This window comes from Thalassophryne amazonica, chromosome 4 (assembly GCF_902500255.1).
Source record: "Thalassophryne amazonica chromosome 4, fThaAma1.1, whole genome shotgun sequence".
NCBI lineage: Eukaryota > Metazoa > Chordata > Actinopteri > Batrachoidiformes > Batrachoididae > Thalassophryne > Thalassophryne amazonica.
The window spans coordinates 88,921,059-88,944,861 of NC_047106.1; the positions used below are offsets into that span (position 1 = coordinate 88,921,059).

The following is a 23,803-nucleotide window of genomic DNA, read 5'->3' on the forward strand; positions in this document are numbered from 1 at the left end:
AAATAAACACTGCGCCAAACTCTCTCGGCAGACAGAATGGTCTGCATTTCACCATCAGAAATTCTAAGTCCGCTGAACAGTGTTTTTCAACATTCTTTACATCTGAACTCCACATGTTGTTCACATAGATGCACACGCCGCCACCTTTGTGCTTTCCTGACGCAACCGTGCGGTCGCCACGGTGAACGGAGTGTGTTTCTAGTTGGATCGCTGAATCCGGTGTGGTGTCCGATAACCAGGTTTCCGTGAAAATAAGAGCACAGCACTCTCTGATCTCACACTGAGTTGTTATTCTTGTTCTCAGCTCTTCCAGCTTGTTTTCAAGAGGCCGAACATTAACTAGCAACAGGCTAGGTAGCGGTGGTCGCGTAGCCCTAGCCTTTATCCTAGCATGTAGTCCACCTCTCTTGCCCCGTTTTCGTCGCTTCGTTCGTCGGCTTTGCCTCTCACTGGAATCCGGTGTTGCTGGGCCTTGCCGGTCGGTGCTGGTAAAATGCGAGCGTAAGAAAAAGCTAAAGTCTGAAAGGCTAAAGGTAAGTTCATGGTGAACTTTACCGATCTCCAAAAATGCCTCTCTACTGTAGCTAATTGTTCCATATGTGGGTGATTCTTTAACTACGGGCACTATTGGCCTTGTAAATGTAATTTCCACCACACCATTGCCTTACAATATAAAGCGCCTTGGGGCAACTGTTTGTTGTGATTTGGCGCTATATACATGTGCTCTGATGTCACTGTTTATCTCCATAGAAACTACCCAAACAATCTTTCATACAAACTGTTTAAAGGGACATTACAGTGTTGTGGTGGAAATTACGGCAATAGTGTGGGACAACTACATTTTGTTTAAAAAAATCACAACAGTTGTATGACATTGAATACCCCAATTATGTTTTGATTATTTTACTGATATTTTATTCAGAGATATTTTAAAACATTAGAAAAAAATGTTTCTTTACCATTCATTCAAGTGTGGGACAAGCACAAAACGGCAATATTTGCATATAATGATGCTGAAAAAAGGTGAAAAAGTCATCATAGACTACTAGAACAAATTTTTAACACACTTTCATTGTAAAGATAACTATAAAAGTGTGAAATTTCCCCTTTTTTCTGTTTTTCATACAATATGATCAAAGGACATAATAAGTGCCCGTAGTCTAAGAATCACCCATGTACACTGTATATTTAAAATAAATACTAAAACTAAGAGAAAGAAAAGAAAGCGTTGGTTGCAGGAGGAGCACGCAAACACGTTCGCCACGGTGGGTGCCATATCTAATCATATATCATATATCAGATATATCAATAATGCAAATAACATGCTGTTGTCATGTGGTATGCATTTTCTGAGTCCCTCCGTTCATGGCCAGTTGCCCGCAATGATATTATTGGTCATTTTGGGCGACATTTTGGGCGACTGGGCATAAACGTCAGGCCTCTGAAAATGCATGCCGCCCTCCAAAAGCATGTTATTGTATTAGTGTAAGTGGGTTTTCTGTAAACAATTTCAAATTTCAGAGCGTGACTTTACCTCATATCAGAGTTTTTCACAGAAGCCTTCAATGGCAATAATAAAAAAACTTCAGTTATTATACAATTAATGAAGGTTTATGAGTCGTAAAACTTTTTGCATGAGATGATAGTTGGAACATTCCATTCAACTAGCGTGTTGCCTGTGGGGATCCATGGGCTCTAGATTGGGTAGTGTTTGTCAAATATAGGTACCTGATATTTTTCAAGGGTGGTAATAAATTATGCAAAGTTTCTATAATGACTTGGAATGGTATATGAGTTCAGAATGTTTTTAGAACCTTAAGCCCCATCACACATAGCAAGAATTTGCTGGAAACATGCCCAACACGGCAAATATTGTCATAATCCAAACAGTTGGGAGGAAAAGAGACATGGCCAGCAGTGTCGGAGCGCAGACAGCAGTCAGACGGCCATAAAAGGCGCTGCAGACTGCCCGAACTCCATATGTCTGTTGTGAAAGTGTAGTGACACGGACCCACAACAGGGGGCGCAAATGAACGGACAATAGGAGAAGTTAAATCTGAACACTTTACTGTTGTGAATTCCACAACTACACACAGCAGATTATAGAATGAACACAAGGTCAATTAATAAAGGTGTCGTGTGGGCAGGCTCGACGATAGGAGACGTCCGTCTGGAGAAGAACCGGAACCACATGATTTCCTCCGCCACCGAACCAGGAGGATACTGGAGCCGCCAGGTCCCAAGTTCCCCAGGTGGCCACCGTCTCCGCGTGTCGGATCTGGTACTGCTGGCGAAGAGCACAAACAGTCAGGTGTGGGTGTGTGTGCACCCCGTAATAAGGATGGTGGAAATTCCACCTCCACCTCAAATCACACACTCGTGCAGCTCCTGTTTAACCATTTATCTGGTTGGGGTGTGAGGCGAAGCCATCGCTAATCACACCAAACGCCAATCCAGCAGATAAGGAAACACCACAGGAAAACGGCTGCAAAAAGAGCTCAGAGTATTTGTCAGTGTTAAATACAGCAGAGAATATTACCTCCTTGGAAGAACGATATCTCGGCGACGTGGTGGAGGTGTTGTCCTGCTTTTATGCGGGGTGAGGCGCAGATGATTGGTGACAGCTGTCAACCCGGCCGCTCTTGGAAGGTGGCAGCGCCCTCCTGTGCCTGAAGCCCGCACTTCAGACAGGGCGCCCTCTGGTGGTGGGCCAGCAGTACCTCCTCTTCTGGCGGCCCACACAACAATGCCTGCAAGGCAGACTGGAGCACTGTTTTCCTCATGCGCACGTCCACACGTGTGTGCGTGCGTGGCACACCTGCACTCTGCCCATACGCATGGGGCTGTAATTATCACTCAGCTGTCTGTGTGTGTGTGTGTGTGTGTGTGTGTGTGTGTGTGTGTGTGTGTGTGTGTGTGTGTGTGTGTGTGTGTGTGTGTGTGTGTGTGTGTATAACACTGCCTGGGCCACTAAGCATGCATGTGAGGCACACAAGGACAAGTGGACAGCTTCGCTCCAAAGTTTGCTGGCATTGGTCCATACAGTCCCTCAGACAGAGTGCCTTTCCAGGGAACTTTCTTTTTTCTTGTTTGCCCACTTCAACAGCAGAACGCAACTCTGGACACCACGATCGTTGGATTATCACATGGAATTATTTATTTTCTTTTGGGTGAGAGGATTTTAACCGCAGGCTGCTGTCCTGGCTTCATGTTCATGTGCGCGCTGTGAAACATCCTGGACCGCTGTTGGAGGTAAGATGCATGTTTATTAATGGTGTAATGGGCTTCAGCTCCGGTGCTGCAGCGTATGGAGCACACAGCGTTTCAGGGCGACGTAAATAATGTGAACTATTGTCTCCATCATAACATGGACAGCTGCCTCTCCGTGCTGCGCAGTAACACATCATTGCGCACGTCAGGCTCGGAGCCGGACGGATCTCACGCTGTCATGATGAAGTGTGCCACATACAGTTCAACAGTTCAATTGCACTCTGCCGCCATCGGAATATGTAAACTGCAGTTATATGGTCCTCAAATAACACATGGATTGCTGTCGGATAGATGTCCCATCTCGATGGCACCTGGAGAACTATGAACATGTGCGTCACACTCGGTGCCGCCGACAGATTTTGACTAACTGTGTTGACTTCCCCAGATAGCTGTCAGAACGTTTTGGAACTGAAATCCGACACCTTTCAGATGTGTGTCAATTCATAAGTCTGATGCCACTCTGCATGATTTCGGCTATGTGTGACAGGGTTATTAGATCTTAGACCTCAACAGTTTTTAAAGAAAGAACAACCCTTTTCTTTCCTGTTAATTATGGAATTTTTTTTTGCTGTTAATTTACTGTCTTAATGTATTTATGAGAATTAGAATTAGAATTAATTTAGGTTCTAATTATTAGAGATGGTCTTTGGGCGCCTCAAGGCTCACAATCTCAAGCTGGCTCTGAAGAAATGCCACTTCTTGCAGAGATGTGTAAGATTTTTGGGGCATATCATCAGTGCTGATGGTACAAGATCCGACCCTGACAAAGTGGTTGCCATTAGTCACTGACTGAATCTGATTTCATTGAGAAGGGTACCAACATTCCATCTCAGAGAAAGATTCGGCCCTTTCTTGGCATGGTAATGTTCTACCAGCAATTCATTGAAGGTTGCTTGTCCATTGCAAAGCCGTTATTTGGACTCACAAGGGGTGCTCGGAGCCCTCAGACTGTGCTGACCTCAGAGCATGTTGATTCTGAGGTGATCCCTCTCGATATTCTATCAGAGAGACAGTGTGATGACAGTGTCCTGAGCAGAGTGTTGTTCTATTTGGAGAGGGGTCATAGACCATCCAGGAAGGCACAGCAAGGAAGCTACTAGAGTTGTCAGGTTTTTGCAGTGTTGGGACAGGCTTACCTTGAGGAATGGTATTTTGTATCATGTGGCAAGGAACTCAATCATGAAACAAAGGACCTATATGTACATCATCCCATCTTCCTTGTATGCAAAGTTTTTGCAGGGTGTCCATGATGAGGCTGGCCACCAAGGGCAGCAGCGGACATTGTACCTTGCACGACAGAGGTTCTTTTGGCTTGGTCTGCATAAAGATGTGACTGAGTATGTCAGGAACTGCAGACGGTGTCTAGTAAGTAAATCGCCAGAACCAGAAGCTCGGGCACCCCTGAAGAACATTAGAACATTAGAGCCCCTAGAACTGGTGTGCATTGATTTTTGGACAGCCGAGGATCATGCTAACAAATCATTGGATGTACTCGTTGTCATGGACTATTTCACGAAAGTGGCTCATGCCTTTTTGTGCTCTAATCAATCTGCAAAAGCAGTTGAACATCAGTTATGGCATAACTATTTTTGTATCTATGGGTTCCCGAAGCATCTGCATTCTGATCAAGGGGCTAACTTTGAGAGCACTTTGATCGCTGAGTTGCTCAGTGTTGCGGGGGTCCAGAAGTCTCACACGACTCCATACCATCCTATGGGCAATGGGTCCTGTGAGAGGATGAATCGAACTTTGGGCAACATGATTCAAGCACTTCCTCCAAGAGCCGAGCAGAGGTGGCCAGATACACTTAAGTCTCTCATGTTTGCATACAACTGCACGATCCAGGAGATGACTGGCTTTGCACCTTTCTTGTTCGTGTTTGGCAGAGTGCTGAGGCTTCCCGTTGACACTATCTTCAGTTCAGTTCTTGACAACAGAGAAGTTGCCGATTATGACCGCTATGTGCAGGCCTTGCAGAAAGACCTAAAAGAGGCCATGGAAATAACCCAAACAACCGTTTCAAAGCAGCGGCACCGTCATACTGAGCTCTAAAATAAAAAAAAGTGCGAGGGGCCACTGTCGAGGTTAGGGACCGCGTGTTACTCGCCAAAAAGGGGCAGCGAGGCAAAAAGAAACTTGCAGACCATTGGGAGAGTGAAGTTTATATTGTGAAAGGGAAAAACACAGAAAGCCACACTTTCAAGATCCAACACCACATCACATCCACCAAAACCTGTTAATGCCAGTTAATTTCCTCCCTTTAGCTGAAGTTTCTGACTAAAATGAGTTTGATGTGTCATCAGTGCCTAGTGCTGAAGACTTTCCTGAAAGGCAAGTGGCAATTTCAGATGAGTCTGGGGAATCGGCAGAGTACAGAACAAATGTCTGGGTGTCTGAAGTCTTAGCTTCCAGAGCTTCTGGTGAGGTTGATTTGGAGGAAGCTGATGTTGACCTTCACTGCGAACTCACCTCCATGTTTTCGGCGTCCCTGACTGAACCAGAGACTCGCAATGAACCAGAGACTAACGTGCCTCTCACATCTGTACAGACGTCCCCTGGTGAGGTGCCTGTAATGCCAAGTGTTATTGTTATTATTGGTAAAGACAACACTGTGACTGATGACCGATGTGATAACCACTTGTGCAGAGTTCATGAGAGTTCCATTATGTCTGTTGGAGACACGGGTGGTGATGGTCATGTTAGAACAAGAGCAGGGAGGCTATTGAAACCTGTTTCCAGGCTTATCGAAGCAATGCATCAACAAATAGGGTTAGTTTCATAAGGGGGTCATTTCATATGTTGAGGAGTCGGCCTATTTTTTTTTCTCTCTCTTTTTCTTTTTCTCTCCCCCATTTTGGGTATTCTCTTTCTGGGGTGGTTTTGTTATTTGTGTCTTGGAGAGTTGTCAATAAAGTGATGAGAAATCTCCAGCTCTCTTCTGCTTCATACTCTGTTGGTTGAATAAATTCAGTCGTATTATCGTAAAGTATGTAACAGGCTTTTCGATTCCCATGTGTGTTAGTGAGGTCTGGCCAACCTCATTTCACACTGGCTCTGATGGGCGGATGTTATTCCTGGGTTTTGTGACTGTAATTTTCAGGTTATTACCTCAACAGTAAAGAACAGAAGGTGTGTTTTTGTCAAATGAATACCCTTTCCCCCCCCTCTTTCTTCTTTCTTATGTACATGTTGGTTTACTGTATCTGTACCTGATGTTGGAATGGTCACATTTTTTTTCTCTTTTCTTTCTGGTAGCAAGTGGACTTTAGCAGGGGGAATGCAACAGAGACTGTGGGTTTTCATTCCACTTGCTCATTGTGTGGTTTTCACCAAGTCCATGGCTCATCAGCGCCCTCTCTCTCTGTTGACTATATAAACCTGGTAGGCAGTGGTACCACCTCATCAGTGTATGAGAGAGACGCTCAAGCTGAGTTGCAGTGCACAACACTGTAACTGAGCTGAAATATGTATTAGTGGTGTTCATATCATTTACAAGTGTGTATATCTTGGTAAAATGTATTCAACTACCTGTTTATCCCCACACTAACTTGTGTTGTAGTGTGCTGCGTGAGTGAGACACCGAGCTGTGATGTCTGACCAGCTTTCAGAATAAACAGTCAAAATCTGAAGCAAGCCTCCCGATCTTAAATAAAATCACACAATGCAGAGTCGAGGGGTTTACTGAAGCAGCCCAGGTGCATGAAGTGCAACTGAGCGCAGTTACACATGCACATGCACGCACACATGCATGCATACACACATACAGAGGCCACTTGGCTATTATAATATAGATGAGGCAGGTTCGAGTTGAACGGGATGTTTCATCTTTCAACGAACTAAAGTATTCTTTCCATTGCATGAAGTGAAACCATTCATTATTTGTTTAATATGACATCAAAGCAGATTTGTGACAGGTGTGTGCGTAGGTAAACACACATCTAGGGAAACACTGTGAAAGGAATTCATCCAGTTTTTCATCTGACAGTGCTTTTATGGCCTTTAAGGATGTCCCCAACAACACTAGAGCTACTGGATCATGGAAGCATTTATCCAAAAAGGCAATGAGGCATTCGAAAGAGTGAAATACGAGGTCTGTCCATAAAGTATAGGTCTTTTTTATTTTTTTCAAAAACTATATGGATTTCATTCATATGTTTTTACATCAGACATGCTTGAACCCTCGTGGGCATGCGTGAGTTTTTCCACGCCTGTCGGTGACGTCATTCACCTGTGAGCACTCCTTGTGGGAGGAGTCGTCCAGCCCCTCATCGGAATTCCTTTGTCTGAGAAGTTGCTGAGAGACTGGCGCTTTGTTTGATCAAAATTTTTTCTAAACCTGTGAGGCACATCGAAGTGGACACGGTTCGAAAAATTAAGCTGGTTTTCCGTGAAAATTTTAACGGCTGATGAGAGATTTTGAGGTGATATTGTCGCTTTAAGGACTTCCCACGGAGCGAGACGTCGCGCAGCGCTCCCAGGCGCCGTCGTCAGCCTGTTTCAAGCTGAAAACCTCCACATTTCAGGCTCTATTGATCCAGGACGTCGTGAGAGAACAGAGAAGTTTCAGAAGAAGTCGGTTGCAGCGGCTGTGAGCCGACGCTGCAATCCGCCCGCACGTCTTTCATTAAAAAAATCTCCTTTAACAGTGGAATATCCGGATAAAAGGCTGAAACCGACTTCTTCTGAAACTTCTCTGTTCTCTCACGACGTCCTGGATCAATAGAGCCTGAAATGTGGAGGTTTTCAGCTTGAAACAGGCTGACGACGGCGCCTGGGAGCGCTGCACGACGTCTCGCTCCGTGGGAAGTCCTTAAAGCGACAGTATCACCTCAAAATCTCTCATCAGCCGTTAAAATTTTCACGGAAAACCAGCTTAATTTTTCGAACCATGTCCACTTCGATGTGCCTCACAGGTTTAGAAAAAATTTTGATCAAACAAAGCGCCAGTCTCTCAGCAACTTCTCAGACAAAGGAATTCCGATGAGGGGCTGGACGACTCCTCCCACAAGGAGTGCTCACAGGCGAATGACGTCACCGACAGGCGTGGAAAAACTCACGCATGCCCACGAGGGTTCAAGCATGTCTGATGTAAAAACATATGAATGAAATCCATATAGTTTTTGAAAAAAATAAAAAAGACCTATACTTTATGGACAGCCCTCGTATATGGCACAAAAATTCACAGTAAATTCCCCAAACTGCATAGTACATCATCATGTCCTAGTGCAAATGGGACACATAATGAATGTTACAAAACTTACAATCCACCAATCAAATGTCAAGAATCCATTCAGGTATCATGAATGTACCATATATATATATATATATATATATATATATATATATATTTGGATTTGAATGGACCTACCATAACATGAACTTTTTGTCATACAGCACAGCCCTAAGAGAAATCATAAACAAATAAGGCAAATCTGCAAAACCCCAGGCAATTTTAAAAGAATACCATAGTGGGGCTTTTTACAAGAACCTCACTCACTCACTCATCTTCAATCGTTTATTCCAATTCAGGGTCATGGGGGGCTGGAGCCAATCCCAGCAATCATAGGACATTAGTCTGTTGCAGGGCCAGATGGAGACAGATAAACACATTCATATGCACACCTACAGACAATTTAAAGTTTCCCTTTCACCTGATCTGCATGTCTTTGGATGTGGACGGAAATTGTGGCACCCGGAGGGAACTCACGGAAACACAGGAAGAACATGCAAACTCCACACAGAAAGGCCACAGGTGGGAATCGATCCCATGACTTTCTTGCTGTGAGGCAACAGTGCTATCCACTAAGCCACCATGCTGCACATTTACTAGAACCTGCTTTCATAAAACATTCACAAATGACTGCTTGGGATGCACACCATTGTGGGGCAGATGTTCATTAACTTATACTCCAGAAAATACGATAATTGTTTGCAGTCCAACTGTCATTATCTCCCAGATTATTTCTACCTCTCTCTGTCTGTTTGTATGCATCATCTTTCTGTCTCCATCTCTGAGTTTACCTGACTGTCTCCTGCTGCGCCGGTATGGCAGGTTACCCTCCAAAAGCAGTGGAAGACTCTTCCTGGATTTCTCAGGTGTGCACATCAGCAGCTCTGGAGGTTCTAGATGGACAAACAGAGCCAACAGCACCTTAATGCAAAAAGTAAAGATGTTTTTTCTAGAACAGTACAACACTGTAGTTTATATCCTTGTCGGCTAATAAATATGAATACTGAAAATATGATTCCCTTTCTTTTAGCTGTCCTTAAAGATAGGTACATTAACTGTACATACAGTGGGGAAAATAAGTATTTGATACACTGTCGATTTTGCAAGTTCTTCCACCTACAAAGAATGGAGAGGTCTGTAATTTTTACCGTAGGTACACTTCAACTGTGAGAGACAGAATCTAAAAAAAAAAAAAAAAATCCAGAAAATCACATTGTATATTTTTTAAATAATTAATTTGCATTTTATTGCATGGAATACTGTAAGTACTTGATCATCACCTACCAACCAGCAAGAATTCTGGCTGTCACAGACCTGTTATTGTTTCTTTAAGAAGCCCTCCTATTCTGCACTCTTTAGCTGTATTAATTGCACCTGTTTGAACTTGTTACCCGTATAAAAGACACCTGTCCACACACTCAATCAATCACACCTCAACCTATCCATCCACCATGGCCAAAGAGCTGTCTAAAGACATCGGGAACAAAACTGTAGATCTGCACAAGGCTGAGATGGGCTACAGGACAACAGGCAAGCAGCTTGGTGAGAAGACAACCGGTGGCATAATTATTAGAAAATGGAAGAAACAAAAGATGACTGTCAATCTCTATCACGCTGGGGCTCCATGCAAGATCTCGCCTCATGGGGTAAGAGTGATTCTGACAAAGGTCAGGAATCAGCTCAGAACTACATGGGAGGACCTAGACAATAACCTGAAAAACATGGAGGTCTGATATCCCCGTACAGACCGAGCAACCTCCATGAAGAACTTGCTAACAGATGGTCCGGTTGTTAGCTGGTAAGCTTTCAATCTGTGTTTTTTCAGATGCTGTTTAGATATTTATGGAGCATGTTTATGTCCAACTTGGATTTTCTAATCGTGTTTTATGCTTCCTGGTTCATAAAGAAAATACGCGCTGTGGACCGACTGTCATGGTAACCGGTCCAGATATGAGAAATATACGACCGGTAAATAGCCAATCAGAGCGAGTAGCGTTACATCTATATAATAAGTAGTTATTCGGTGTTTTCCGCGTGACCACAGAACCTACTGAATGTGTCAGCTACTGCATAATGGTGTTTCCACATCCAGATTTAGCAACGGATACCAAAATAACTGACTAGTACAGTCCCATTTTTTCAGTATCCTTCGGCTGGGGTCCCAAAATTATGGACCAGTTTCAAAAGGGAGACGCTAACCTGCTGCTGTGCATTAACTGACTCAGCAACTGAAAGCAAAACCTGCAGTCCTCATGCAAACAGTTCAGACAGATTTAAATATTAAAACCATTCACACATAGAGTAAATATAAAGTCTTAAGCTTACCTGTTATGTCATTTCAGTCAGATTCATCATCACAGCCTGATGAAAACGTATCCACATAAAGCGTCCTGATTTTGGAAAATGACATCTGAAAATACTTTAGTTCCTTGTCATGGCTGAAGAAACACAGCATTTTGAAGCAGTCCCTCTATGTTTTGTGTGTTTCTCAGCCTGAACCAGAGACGCCGGTGTTTTGTGCCACAATAAAAAAAAAAATTAACTTGTTTTAAAAGTTTAAAGAGTCACAGCGCCTCATTCACTCGTGTCAGCGTTTAACACAGACATCAGTCAACTCTTCAGCATTCTACACGTGATGAAAATAAATCCCATGATCCACCAAGACAAAAATTTAATTTAATTTAATTAAAAACATGTTAAATTATTCTGATTGGGCTCAGTGTGGAGGGGACAGGCCGCGTGACAGCGTACGCTGCTGGCAGTGGAAACACAAGCTAAGCCAGACTTAACCGTTCCGACCCGTACCATACCAACCTGGACTGTGGGAACGTCCGGCATATGCCGGTGACTGTCAGCATATGCTGGCTAAATCATCATGATGTGACAACTGCATAACATATTCGACATAGCCAGCGTATTCACCAAATTTTTCATGAGTGGCATTCGGTGGCTAAATTGTAAAGACGTGGCAGGCCCACTAGTCCACTCCATGTATACATGTAAAAAAAAAAAAAAAAAAAGTTTTTATTTTAACTCTACAATACATAAGAGAGCCCACAGTGGAGACTGTGAATGTTATTTTGAAGATCATTAGTCCAGTGATCAGCGATGGGCGAATGGTGTAGGAATGATTTAAATTTTGTGTGTATGCAACATTTGTAAAGGGCTAAAAGGAGTGGTGTGTACAGCTAAGCTAAAAATTAGCTTCAGAAATCACTAATCTGCTAACTGAAGACTTAACTGTGATAACACTAAACCGATAAACCACTGAAACCTTTAGCTGAATTTATATAAAATCAAATCAATTTTATTTATATAGCGCCAAATCACAACAAACAGTTGCCCCAAGGCGCTTTATATTGTAAGGCAAAGCCATACAATAATTACGGAAAAACCCCAACGGTAAAAATGACCCCCTGTGAGCAAGCACTTGGCGACAGTGGGAAGGAAAAACTCCCTTTTAACAGGAAGAAACCTCCAGCAGAACCAGGCTCAGGGAGGGGCAGTCTTCTGCTGGGACTGGTTGGGGCTGAGGGAGAGAACCAGGAAAAAGACATGCTGTGGAGGGGAGCAGAGATAAATCACTAATGATTAAATGCAGAGTGGTGCATACAGAGCAAAAAGAGAAAGAAACACTCAGTGCATCATGGGAACCCCCCAGCAGTCTAAGTCTATAGCAGCATAACTAAGGGATGGTTCAGGGTCACCTGATCCAGCCCTAACTATAAGCTTTAGCAAAAAGGAAAGTTTTAAGCCTAATCTTAAAAGTAGAGATACTGCTACTAATGTCTGTTTCATGGATTTAGGTGGGTTTTTTTTGGCTCATAAACACTGAAAGACGCGCCAAAAGAGCTGAAAATTTTATGTTCCTATCCTGAGACATAGAGTTCCTTGAAAAAGTTTAGACTTGTAAAAACAACAATCTGAAGTTAATGAGACACTGAATTCATGTCTTTGTTCCACAGTGACACCAGCTTAAATCACATTTCATCCTATTTGTACTTCTAAAGCGTATCGACATGGTCATTCATTCACCCTGGACAGGATGCCAGTCATCGCAGGGCCACACATTCACATGCTCACCCACACCTATGGCTAATTTCAAGGCTTTGAATCGGTTCATAGGAAGAAAATAAAAACCAAAAACTTTTGGTATTTTGCTAGGAACAAAATCAAAACCAGAAACATTGTTTTTTCATGATCTGGAACAGAACTGTTTCTTTAAAATAATGGTAAACAATTAATACCATTGATGTGAAATGTGAAATGACATGCTGCTGCGCATACGTCACTTCTGAGTGTGAGCAGTGATTAACTGATTATTACCTCGTTTCTGCTTCAGAACTGACTTCAGAATGATTTAAGAGGTTTTACTTTGTCATCTGATGGTTAATAATCAGTGGTGGGCACAGATAACCAAAACATTAACTTCAATAACAGATAATCAGATAACTGAAAAGTTATCTTTGATCAAGATAAACCGATAAACCACCCAAAAATGTAGTGGAAGTTACAGATAACCGATAAATTCCAGTATTGTCTCTGGTACATTTGCAACTACTAACAAGCTGAATTTGAGTTTTTTTTTGGAAGCATCAAAAGCAACAAAAGACCCAAACAATGAGCCAGTACTTCTATGTTTGAACATACTGCTCCCTGCTAGAAGCTACACAGCTACAGCACAAAAGCACACTGAGAACAGCCACAAAGCCCAGCTCTCTACCAATCTCAATGCTCCGGTCAGACGGAGGTCTTGAAAAATAAAGTCATACTGACTTATGGTTTTGTGTGAATACTGATAGAATAACTCCATTAATGTCAATTCTGTCATTTGTAAATAGTTAAAATATAACATATATCTTTTAATGTTGAATAATGCACTAATTCTGAGGTTCTGTAACAAACACAGACAGATCGCAAAGGATTCTGGGTAAAAGTGCCTCTGCTAAACACTGATTGGTTCAGTCATTCATTATGTAAACCAACACCTTGCCAGTTAAAAAAAGCCAGTTTTTATTAAATGTGCCCAGATCTCGATTAAAAACTCAAGGTGATCGGGCTTTTTCGGTGGCTGCGCCTAAACTTTGGAACAGTTTGCCTTTGCACATCAGAGCTGCTTCATCTCTAGAGTCTTTTAAATCTGTTCTTAAGACTCATTTTTATGCTTTGGCTTTTAATACAATTTAAGCTGTGTGTGTCTGGTCTTATGTGTCTTTGTATATTTTGTAAATTTAATGCTTTGTTGTTTTTTTGTGGTATGGTTTTTGATATTGTTTTTACTGTGAAGCACTTTGGGCAGCTGTTGTTGTTGTAAATGTGTTATATAAATAAAATTGACATTGACATTGACATTGACCTTAATGTGACGTGTGTTGTGTGTTGGTGTTTACAGATAAATGTGCTTTTGTAAAATATTAAATTTTTTATTTGTAAAAACAGGCATTCTTATGGAGCCCTGGAAGTGTCATCGCAAAATGTTTTGCATGTGGAGAGAATGTGCGCACATTTTATTAGTGCCGTGCGCACGTTTTATGATGTGCGCATGTTTTATGATGTTGTAAAATGTGCACTCAGTATTGTCTTGACACATAAATGTTGGCTTTACACTGTGTGAGTTTTGGCCCTTTTTCAGATGATTTTTCATTCGTGCGAGAATTTTTTGGGCCACGTTTTAGGTTAATTACGCATCCTGCATCGTGTAGTATACATGGAGTAACAAGCTGTGTGTCTCACGACCACCTCCTGATCGTCGATCATATGGCTGAATGAAAATCAAACCTGTTTGATATTATTCTGTATCCTGCTGCTGAAGAGCTACATGCATCCAACCGCTCGCACTGTGCATGTGCAAACACAGCAGAGCTGTCTTGCAATGTTTTTTTTGTTGTTGTTGTTTTGTTTTTAAACTTAATTTGTAAAAAAAAAAAAAAAAAAAAAAAAAAAAAAGCCATTTGCAAAGCCACAAAGTTGATTTGACAACCATCTGATATAACAGGGGTCAAAATAAGTAGAACACTGCCATCTACTGGTGCCCAGACGCTTAGTACTTAGGGCGAATACTGCCATGAACACTACTGGCCAGTACATAGCAGTAGAGGCCTTGAAGCTACACCAGTGTGTGACTGAAAGCCTTAATTTTACACTTTAAACACTATTACTAAGTTAAACCCAACTAACCCTGACCTGATTGTCGCCTGCCTCTGTGATATCCATATATATCATCCATTCGTGGTGAGGCCGAGAACTTCTTCAGATTGTCCTGGTCAAACTGAGGAGCTGAGAAAAAAAAAAGTGATATCAGACCAGCCACGCCTAACAAATGCAACGACCCACAGTTAAGTGTTTTATGTAAGTGCTTGTTGAAATGCACTTGGAAGAAGAGGAAACCATGTGGTAGAATACCTCCAAACCCAAAATAGCTTTGTCATCGCTCCCTTACCCAACATGGTTATGCTAGCAGTCCCAAACAGCATGTGAATGTGTGTGTAATAAACTTACATTGGCAGAAGTTGTCCCCTAGGACCTGCCTTGCCTGGAAAGAATGATACTTGGGTCAGTGAATTTTCCATTAATTTAAGAAGAAATTGGTATTGGCCATGATAGAGTACAGCAAAAACAAACAAACCAAAAAAAGTCACTTCCCAACCCCCCCACCCCCAAAAATGGCATATTTATGCCAGTGCTGCTTGATAAACCTATCCCCAGACATCACAGAGTGACGCAGATGAGAGTCTAAGTCCCTTTGGCTGCTCCCTTGTTTTCACTCAGGGTTGCCACAGCAGATTCGAGGTAGATCTGCATGTTGATTTGACACAAATTTTATGCCAGTTGCCCTTCCTGACGCAACTCTACATTACATGGATAAATGGGCAGGGGTTTGAACTGGGAACCTTCCACATTGAAACCAAGCGCCCTTACCACTTGAAGTCTATTAGCTGAAGTATCATGTTAAAACAGTTATATTTTTTGATGTCAATGAGTGGATGGATGCAAAGGTATAAGGCCAAAGAGACATCCATATATGAACTAGCCATGTCAAACTGATGGTTGCTTTGGGAGATAAGGACAGACTGCCGGTCTGTTTGGATGACTGCCAATCAGGACCCAGGGTGATTTCATATAGTGTTGGATGCAGCACGAGCACATGCTCCTTGACCCGACCTGACATGGTTAGACAGCAGTATGGGTTTCTGTGGTTTTCCCTGAGATAAAACCAAATTCTGCCACCTGCAAAGTACAACAAACACTTCGCAGAGTGACCAATAGGTGGCAGCAAAGACTAAGAAAACAAACTCCCCTTTCACTACTACTGCTATTCCTACATGTGAAATTGCAGATACTTTGTCTGCTTGCACTGCCAAGGAAGGATAACCGAGTGTGCAATGGACAACAAGCAGAGTCAACGTTAGATAGAGTTGGTGTACAGTAGATGTTCAAAGCAGAAGCAATGCATTGTTTTACAGTGCTGTTCATGTAAAGTTATGGCACGATGGACAACATCAGTTACTTAAAGCAACTAGCAGACTATTAATTAACACATTCACAATTTATGTTGTCCTTCTCACCTTCTGCGGTAGTGAAGCAGGATGGTTTTCTACTATCAGTCTTTTGAGATAGTGCACCCACAATCTCTTCTCCTCCTGGTTCTTTGTCTGCATCATATCAAATTGAGTAATCATTAATAACACAAATATTAAACTGGATGTATAAAGGACAGTAGCATATAGTAGTGTAGATACACACTGACACACACACAAACTTTGAATGCAAGTGTCAATAATGGCGTTTTTGTAAAGTGTTTGTTTAGGGCTACATGATTCTTGACAAAATGGCTCAGCCTGCCAGCTTTCTGTCTCCTCCACCCAGCATGGAGCCATGTCCTCGCTCTGGGCTGAGGATTCTGAACAGAAGTCCCAGGTTCAAGTAGTATAAAATGAAAAACAAGCACATGGTCTGCACTAAACAATGGCGTCCTGGATAAACATTGATGAGCTTACCACTGTCTAAAGCGAAACTTTTCTGCAGACGTACGCGCCAGTGACCTTGACCTTTTAACCCCACAGCTGACAGGCATCTTGGGGTTATGATGAGTAATGCATATACCAGGTCTGGTGACAATCGGGTCAGCACAACTCAACTTTTCTCACTCACAAGTGAAATGTTGGAGGACTGACTGACTCCCTGCACACAGTAACATCTAAAACACCTGAAGGACAGACATCAGCATGTTCATCTTATCAGGTTTCACAAGTGCTCTGCATCACGCTCTCACATGTTAAGGCAGAATGTGAGTGCTTGATTTGAAACAATGGATGCCACAAATGAAAATGCACCATAATCTCTGTTGTAAAGAAATAAGTTTGCATAGACTTATGAATTAAGATCATAATTTTAATGCAGATAATTGTGTAGCCCTACAGTTGATTCCCTTGATTGGGCAGCTTTGTGGGACATCCTAAGAATTTGTAGGATCCTGAATAATGCTGCCTCTGACTGTACTGACCGAGCTTCCTTAAGATGATGGTTGGTGTCTCCCTTAGAGATAGGGTGAGACGTTCAGTCATCTGTGAGGAGCTTGGAGTAGAGTCCCTAGGGAGGTGTTCCAGTCATGTCCATATGGGAAGGTGAAGAGATTATATCTCCACACTGGCCTGGGAATGCCTCGGGATTCCCCAGTCCGAGGTGGTTAATGTGACACGAGAGAGGGAAGTCTGGGGTCCCCTGCTGGAGCTGTTGCCCCCGCAACCCAATCCTGAATAAGAGGTTGAAGATGAATGAATGAACAAGCACAGATGCGTAAAAGTGCAACATCCATTCAGGATCTGTCAAAACCAAGGTCGCTGATCTGATGTTCACAGCAGTGTGGCACCACACACAGTGAGTGGTAAACAGAATAACATTTTCATTCATTTTTACTTGTATGCAGTGTTTGATGGTGGGTTATGAATCCTAATGTGTTCAGTGCTTGCATGGACTGGGTTTTGGGTCAGGTCATGGAGTCCACTGACTCAGATATCTTTGTCTTTACAGATGGCTACTTTCAGGAGGTGGGGATGGACTGGTGTTCTGCCTGGGTGGTTGCCAGTCATGACCCAGCAGCGGTTCTTATGTGGTGGTGCGCAGCACTATCACACAACTCCAGACATGACCTGCTGAAATCTTTGATAAAATTTTGTCATCTCAGAGATTTGGGTATGGCTTTGAATGGATCAGATTGAGACCCACACAGACACACTAAGGCCATGTGTTCTGACTCACCTGGACAATGTGCTGCTGTTTTGGAATCGTCTGATCTGATACTTTGAAGCAGAGAGGGTCTTTCAGGGTTTCTACTAAGAGCAGATTACAACACTGTAGAACAGTAAGAAAGACACAAAAACATCACTAAGATTATATTATTACTGAGAGTGACAGAACTAAAGAGCTATAAAAAAAAGAGAGAGTAGGGTTGTGACGTACAGTGCATCTGGAAAGTATTCACAGCGCTTCATTTTTTCCACAATTTGTTATGTTACAGCCTTATTGCAAAATGGATGAAATTCATCTTTCTGTCAAAATTCTACTCACAATACCCCATAATGACAATATGTATTTTTTGTAAATTTATAAAAAACAAAAAACTAAGAAATCACATGTACATAAGTATTCACACCCTTTACTCAATCTTTTGTTGATGCATCTTTGCCAGCAATTACAGCCTCAAGTCTTGAATGTGGTGCCACAAGCTTGGTGCACCTATCTATGGGCAGTTTTGCCCATTCCTCTTTGTAGCACCTCTCAAGGTCCATCAGGTTGGATGGGGAGCATCGTTGTACAGCTACAGAGTTGGCCTGAAGCCACTCCTTTGATAACTTGGTTGTGTAAGGTTAGTCCTTACTGGCGTAAAGTGCCTTGATTCGACTTTCTTATGATCTGGTACTATATAAATATAATTATAAGTGAATAGTATATTGATGTGTATGCCTGTGTGTCGACATGTAGTAGTGAATTTATATTTATGTAAATATGACTGATTAGAATTGTTGGACTTGTACTAGCAGGGGTGGGTGCTAATAAGCTTTGCTTCAGCCCACACCCTTTCGGACTCACTAGTTTTGTCTGTGTTTGTTTGTGGAATTGTTCATTTTTTTCTATTTGAATATTTTGTGTGCCAAATTAAACTTTGTCAAAACTTGTCAAACTTGTGTCCTGGTGAAAGATGAACCCTCACCTCAATCTAAGGTTAAGAGCACTCTGGAGCAGAATGTCATTTCACCCAGGATGTCTCTGTATATTGCTGCATTCATCTTTCCCTGAATCCTGACTAGTCTCTCAGTTCCCGCTGCTGAAAAACATCCACCACCATGCTTCACTGTAGGGATGGTGTCTGGTTTCCTCCAAATATGACACCTGGCATTCACACCAAAGTGTTCAATCTTTGTTTCTTCCGACTAGACAATTTTGTTTCTCATGGTCTGAGAGTCCTTCAGGTGCCTTTTGGCAAACTCCAGGTGGGCTGCCAATGTGCCTTTTACAAAGGAGTGGCTTCCATCAGGCTACTCTACCATACAGGCCTGATTGGTGGATTGCTTCAGAGATGGTTGTCCTTCTGGAAGGTTCTCCTGTATCCACAGAGGAATGCTGGAGCTCTGACAGAGTGACCATCGGGTTCTTGGTCACCTCCCTGACTAAGGCCCTTCTCCCCCAGTTGCTCAGTTTAGATGGGTGGCCAGTTGTAGGAAGAGTCCTGGTGGATCGAAATGTCTTCCATTTACGGACTGAGAGCCTACACAGATCCATTTACGGATGATGGAAGCCACTGTGCTAATTGGGACCTTCAAAGCAACAGAAATGTTTCTGTACCCTTCCCCAGATTTGTGCTTTGAGACAATCCTGTCTCTGAGGTCTACAGGCAATTACTTTGACTTCATGCTTGGTTTGTTCTCTGACATGCACTGTCAACTGAGAGACCTGATATGTAGACAGGTGTGTGCCTTTTCAAATCATGTCCAATCAACTGAGTTTACCCCTGGTGGGCTCCAATTAAGCTGTAGAAACATCTCAAGGATGATCAGTGGAAACAGGATGCACCTGAGCTCAATTTTGAGCTTCATGGCAAAGGCTGTGAATACTTATGTACATGTGATTTCTTAGCATTTTGTCATTTTATTAATTTGTAAACATCGAAAAAAAACTTTTTTCACATTGTCATTATAGGGTATCGCGTGTAGACGTTTGAGGAAAAATAATTTCAGTCATTTTTAAATAAGGCTGTAACATAAAATGTGCAAAACATGCTGTGAATACATTCCAGATGCATCGTTAATATGTATAGACTTTAATTTTAGGTGTTTTTACTGTAAATAGTTATTTTTCAATCTTAACAATAAAAAACATCACATCATATAAATCCATAACAACATTTGATGTGTGTGTGTATGTTTGGGGGGGGCTAACTTTCACCAGGAACTCCATTTAATTTGCAAAATGTCATTTAATTATATACACTCATCAGAGTTTGCAGCAATATATGTGGGCTAATAAATCAAAGATTACACTCTGTGCCTTACAAATATATGTGTGCTGTAGACAAAGTGATTCAGTCTCTTCTTCGCAATCAGCAACATTGTATCAAATAAGAAGAAGGCTCTCTCCTTTTTCACTTTCTGAACCTTGAAGGAACCTTCCAGGACCAGTTCTCCAAACCCACTGAGCTCTGGACCACTCCAGTTCACCAAGAGTGACTCGATTTCCTAGGAAGAAGTGAAAGGTCACAGTTTAAACCATCAACAACTAGTCCAGTCAGACAACTTAAGGAAAAAAAGCGCGTTCTATAATATCACAAAATATGCACACTTGTATCATAATCTCTGTGTGCTTAAGAAACAATTGTATGGAATTTCAACATTACAAAATGATCATTTAGTTTTGAATTGGAGCTGCTTGACCTCTTTGAACCCTGGTCATTATGCAACAGTAATTATGTTATTCACAGATATAACAGAGTTGATATGCAACACGATAAGTACAATTACTCAGAATCAGATATCAAACTCCTCTCATTAATTAATTGGTGGAACATTTTTGTGGTGGAAACCAGGACTGTTTCTATTGTTTTAGCTTTTTCATTAAACATAATGATCCAATCTTTCTTTAGTGTTCTCACAGCAAACCTGCAGACACAAGCATTTTTTTTTTTTAAATCTGATAAATACAGTTTGTTGACTCAAAACTGATCCTGTAGTCAACAAAAACAGAAAGAATTATGTGTTAATGAAAAAATGACAGGAAAAGCCAAATCCATTGTGGCCAATTTAAACATTTCCCCACAGTATCAGATGCTGAGAGGTCAAAGGTTAGCACCTGTGCACTTTGTGCTCTGTGGAATTTTAAGACGTAAATTAGAAATGTTTGAAAATCATGTGGAGTTCCAAGCAGTGTTTGTGATCACATATCAACAATATCATCAATCATTCAGTCACAGTCCGCCTTTTATCCAGTAGATGTCGTGGTTTGTCAGTAAAGAACACAGACAACAGTCACCAGGGTCCTGTTCCAGAAAGCAGGTTGAGTGAAAACAGTTAGTTGTCTGTGAGTTGAAGGAAACTTTGGGTTTTCTTGTTTCAAAAAGCCTGTTTGGCCTAAATCTGAGTCAGTTACTGTTACAACATATTCTGTAAAGCAAACCTGCTCACTGGCAGCTTTTGTTTCAGTCACCCGGCCAGTTTCTCCTCTTTAACTTACTCCTCATACTACTGAAGCACTTTAATATAGGGTTTCAAGAAAGCAAGAAGTATGGCTCAAAAATGCAAATAAATACAACCAAAATGTACAGTACATGATGGGACACATAATGATCCACCATTCAAATGGCAAGATCTATTTATTTAGGTGTCATATAAAAACTGAAACACCCTATATTGTAATATGAGATAGAAATCAGCAAATGTTGTGGCTGATTTGCAAAAATACAAGGAAGTTATACAAGTAACAAACGAGGGCTTTTTATCAGAACCTGCTTGGGTGTTGCATTGGAAATGATGTTGCAATCAAAATGCCCACAGCAACTCATGAAATAAAGATATCTTAAGAGTTTGCATTGCGCAGCAATCTTTTGTGAAGCACCACCCCACACACACACACACACACACACACACACACACACACACAAAAACACAAGAAAGAATTACTCCTGCTTTTGCCTTCTGACTAGCATGCTAATGTTGGACACTAGCTAAGAAGCAACCTTTTTTTATTTTGTTTCTTTGCACATAACATTAAAGTTTGCTTGTTAATTATCACAGGCATTAGATTGTTGCTGTCACTGGCCCAGTGGGTGTTTTTGGCAGGGATAACTGAGAAAGAAGGCCAGCTACCAGGCCGTTCCGCTCCATGTTTATGAAATCAGTATATAGTCCAAGTTCTGCAGAGGAAACGGGCCTAATGTTAATTGCTCTGATGCTGGTGTCTGTACTTCAAAGGACCAGTGACCTTTATCGCAAACTCATCCAAATTTTAAAGCAATAAATTACACCACACACCATTTTTCAATGAAGCCAGACATTCTTCTTAATTCATAATTTGAGACCGATTATTTGCAGTGGCATCAGCATACCACTGAGGGGTAATTCCATACCGTTACAGTATTTGTCATTGAGGTGCTAGGTACAGTTGTGCTCTGCCATGTGGCATCCTGCTCCATCTGTAACACCCAGCAGATATTCATTTTGGAAAACCTGCCTTTCCAAAAAATGACGTGAACACAAGAGAAAGACTTTTTAGATTTAAACTGTTTTAGGAGGACAAAACTGAGTTAGTTTGAAGATTACGAGGACAGACCAAGCTGGTTTGAAAGGAAATGATACTTAAGATAGAGTTAAAGATGTGGAATTGGTTAGGAAAACAGTTTAGATAATCTTATTTGTGTCTATAGCATTTTAGCATGCAAAAATGTCTTAAAACAATTTTTATGATGCATTTTATGTATCATAGAAAAGTTAAGCGTGATATTATGTGCATATTCCTATTTCCATGCATATGCACAGTGCATGTTTCACATTTGTGAGACATTAATGATGCTATTTTATTTTTGTGCTGCACATGGAAATTACAGTTACAGTAAATGTGTCATGTAATGTTCAAAAACCTGCGAAATCTAATTTTGTTTTTGTTTTTTTTGGTATGAACCAAATGATTTGTAGTGTACCAAGATAAAAAAAAAATCTTTAGATTTAGAAGTGTTGGATAATTTATCTTGTTTTAAGGGTTAATTTCCTATTTTAAGAGTTCGACATGCTTATTTCTAGATTTAAAAATCTTAATTCAAGACATCTTAAATGAAATTATGTATCCATGCAGCAAGATCATTTCCATCAGATTTAGTGTTTTTATCTTGTTTTTAGACACCATTTTTTTGCAGTGTGGACAGGTGTGTGCCTTTCCAAGTTATGTCGAATCAACTGAATTCACCCCAGGTGGACTCCAATTAAGCTGTAGAAACATCTCAAGGATGATCAGTGGAAACAGGATGCACCTGAGCTCAATTTTGAGCTTCATGGCAACAGCTGTGAATACTTATATACACGTGATTTCTTAGCATGCAAACACTTTTATTATTATTATTATTATTATTATTATTATTATTATTATTATTGTTGTTGTTGTTATCATTATTATTGATAAATTTGCAAAAATCTAAAAAATACATATTGTCATTATGGGGTATTGTGTGTAGAAGTTCGAGGAAAAAAATGAATCTCATTTATTTTGAAATAAGGCTGTAACATAACAAAATGTGGAAAGAGTGAAGCCCTGTGAATACTTTCTGGATGCACTGTAATGTGGCTGCAGGCCTGCTGTCTTGCTGACACTATTCTGCACACATGCAAATGATTGAAATGTATTTTCTTGCCGAAGAAGAGTTATGCCTTAAACACTGGTGTAATAAATCAAACAAATCTGAACGTGGTGTGCTGTCTTTTTTCTATTTTCATTATTAAATTTGGAAATCCATCACCCATATTTTGTTCAGGAGTTGAACACTTTGGTTTTGCAAACTCTAATTTATTCATGACCATCTGCATTTTAGGCATCTTTGAATTTAACTGAACTGTCAAAAAAATTAAAAACATAAGAAAGCAGCAAGTCAAAACACATGTTGTTAAGCTACATTAAAGGGGAAACTAAAAGATGTTTGAAGGTAATGTAAGGACAAAGGAAAAGAGATGAAGCAGTAACGCTGCTGGGAGGGGAAATAGACAAACCCACAAAGAAACATGAGCTCAGGTCTGTAGTGGCTGTGCAACACGTCTATGTGTAATGGAA

At 41.3% G+C, this 23,803-nt stretch overlaps 1 protein-coding gene and 1 long non-coding RNA gene across 4 annotated transcripts in view; one reads left to right on the forward strand and one right to left on the reverse strand.

Annotated features, from left to right (window-relative positions):
• plekhg2 (pleckstrin homology domain containing, family G (with RhoGef domain) member 2) overlaps positions 1-23,803 on the reverse strand; it is a 372,433-nt gene that overhangs the window by 50,097 nt on the left and 298,533 nt on the right. For all 3 annotated transcript variants that reach the window (XM_034168230.1, XM_034168229.1, XM_034168231.1), the window contains 6 exons: positions 20,050-20,232; positions 17,759-17,851; positions 16,066-16,152; positions 14,999-15,032; positions 14,684-14,776; positions 9,292-9,393 (listed from right to left, as the gene is read on the reverse strand). In XM_034168230.1, coding sequence (XP_034024121.1) covers positions 9,292-9,393; positions 14,684-14,776; positions 14,999-15,032; positions 16,066-16,152; positions 17,759-17,851; positions 20,050-20,232 — 592 coding nt within the window. The remainder of the gene's footprint in view (positions 1-9,291; positions 9,394-14,683; positions 14,777-14,998; positions 15,033-16,065; positions 16,153-17,758; positions 17,852-20,049; positions 20,233-23,803) is intronic.
• Positions 1,464-11,176, forward strand: LOC117508463. The gene is made up of 3 exons (XR_004560098.1): positions 1,464-1,477; positions 4,236-4,238; positions 11,065-11,176. It is a non-coding gene; the product is annotated as an uncharacterized LOC117508463 (long non-coding RNA).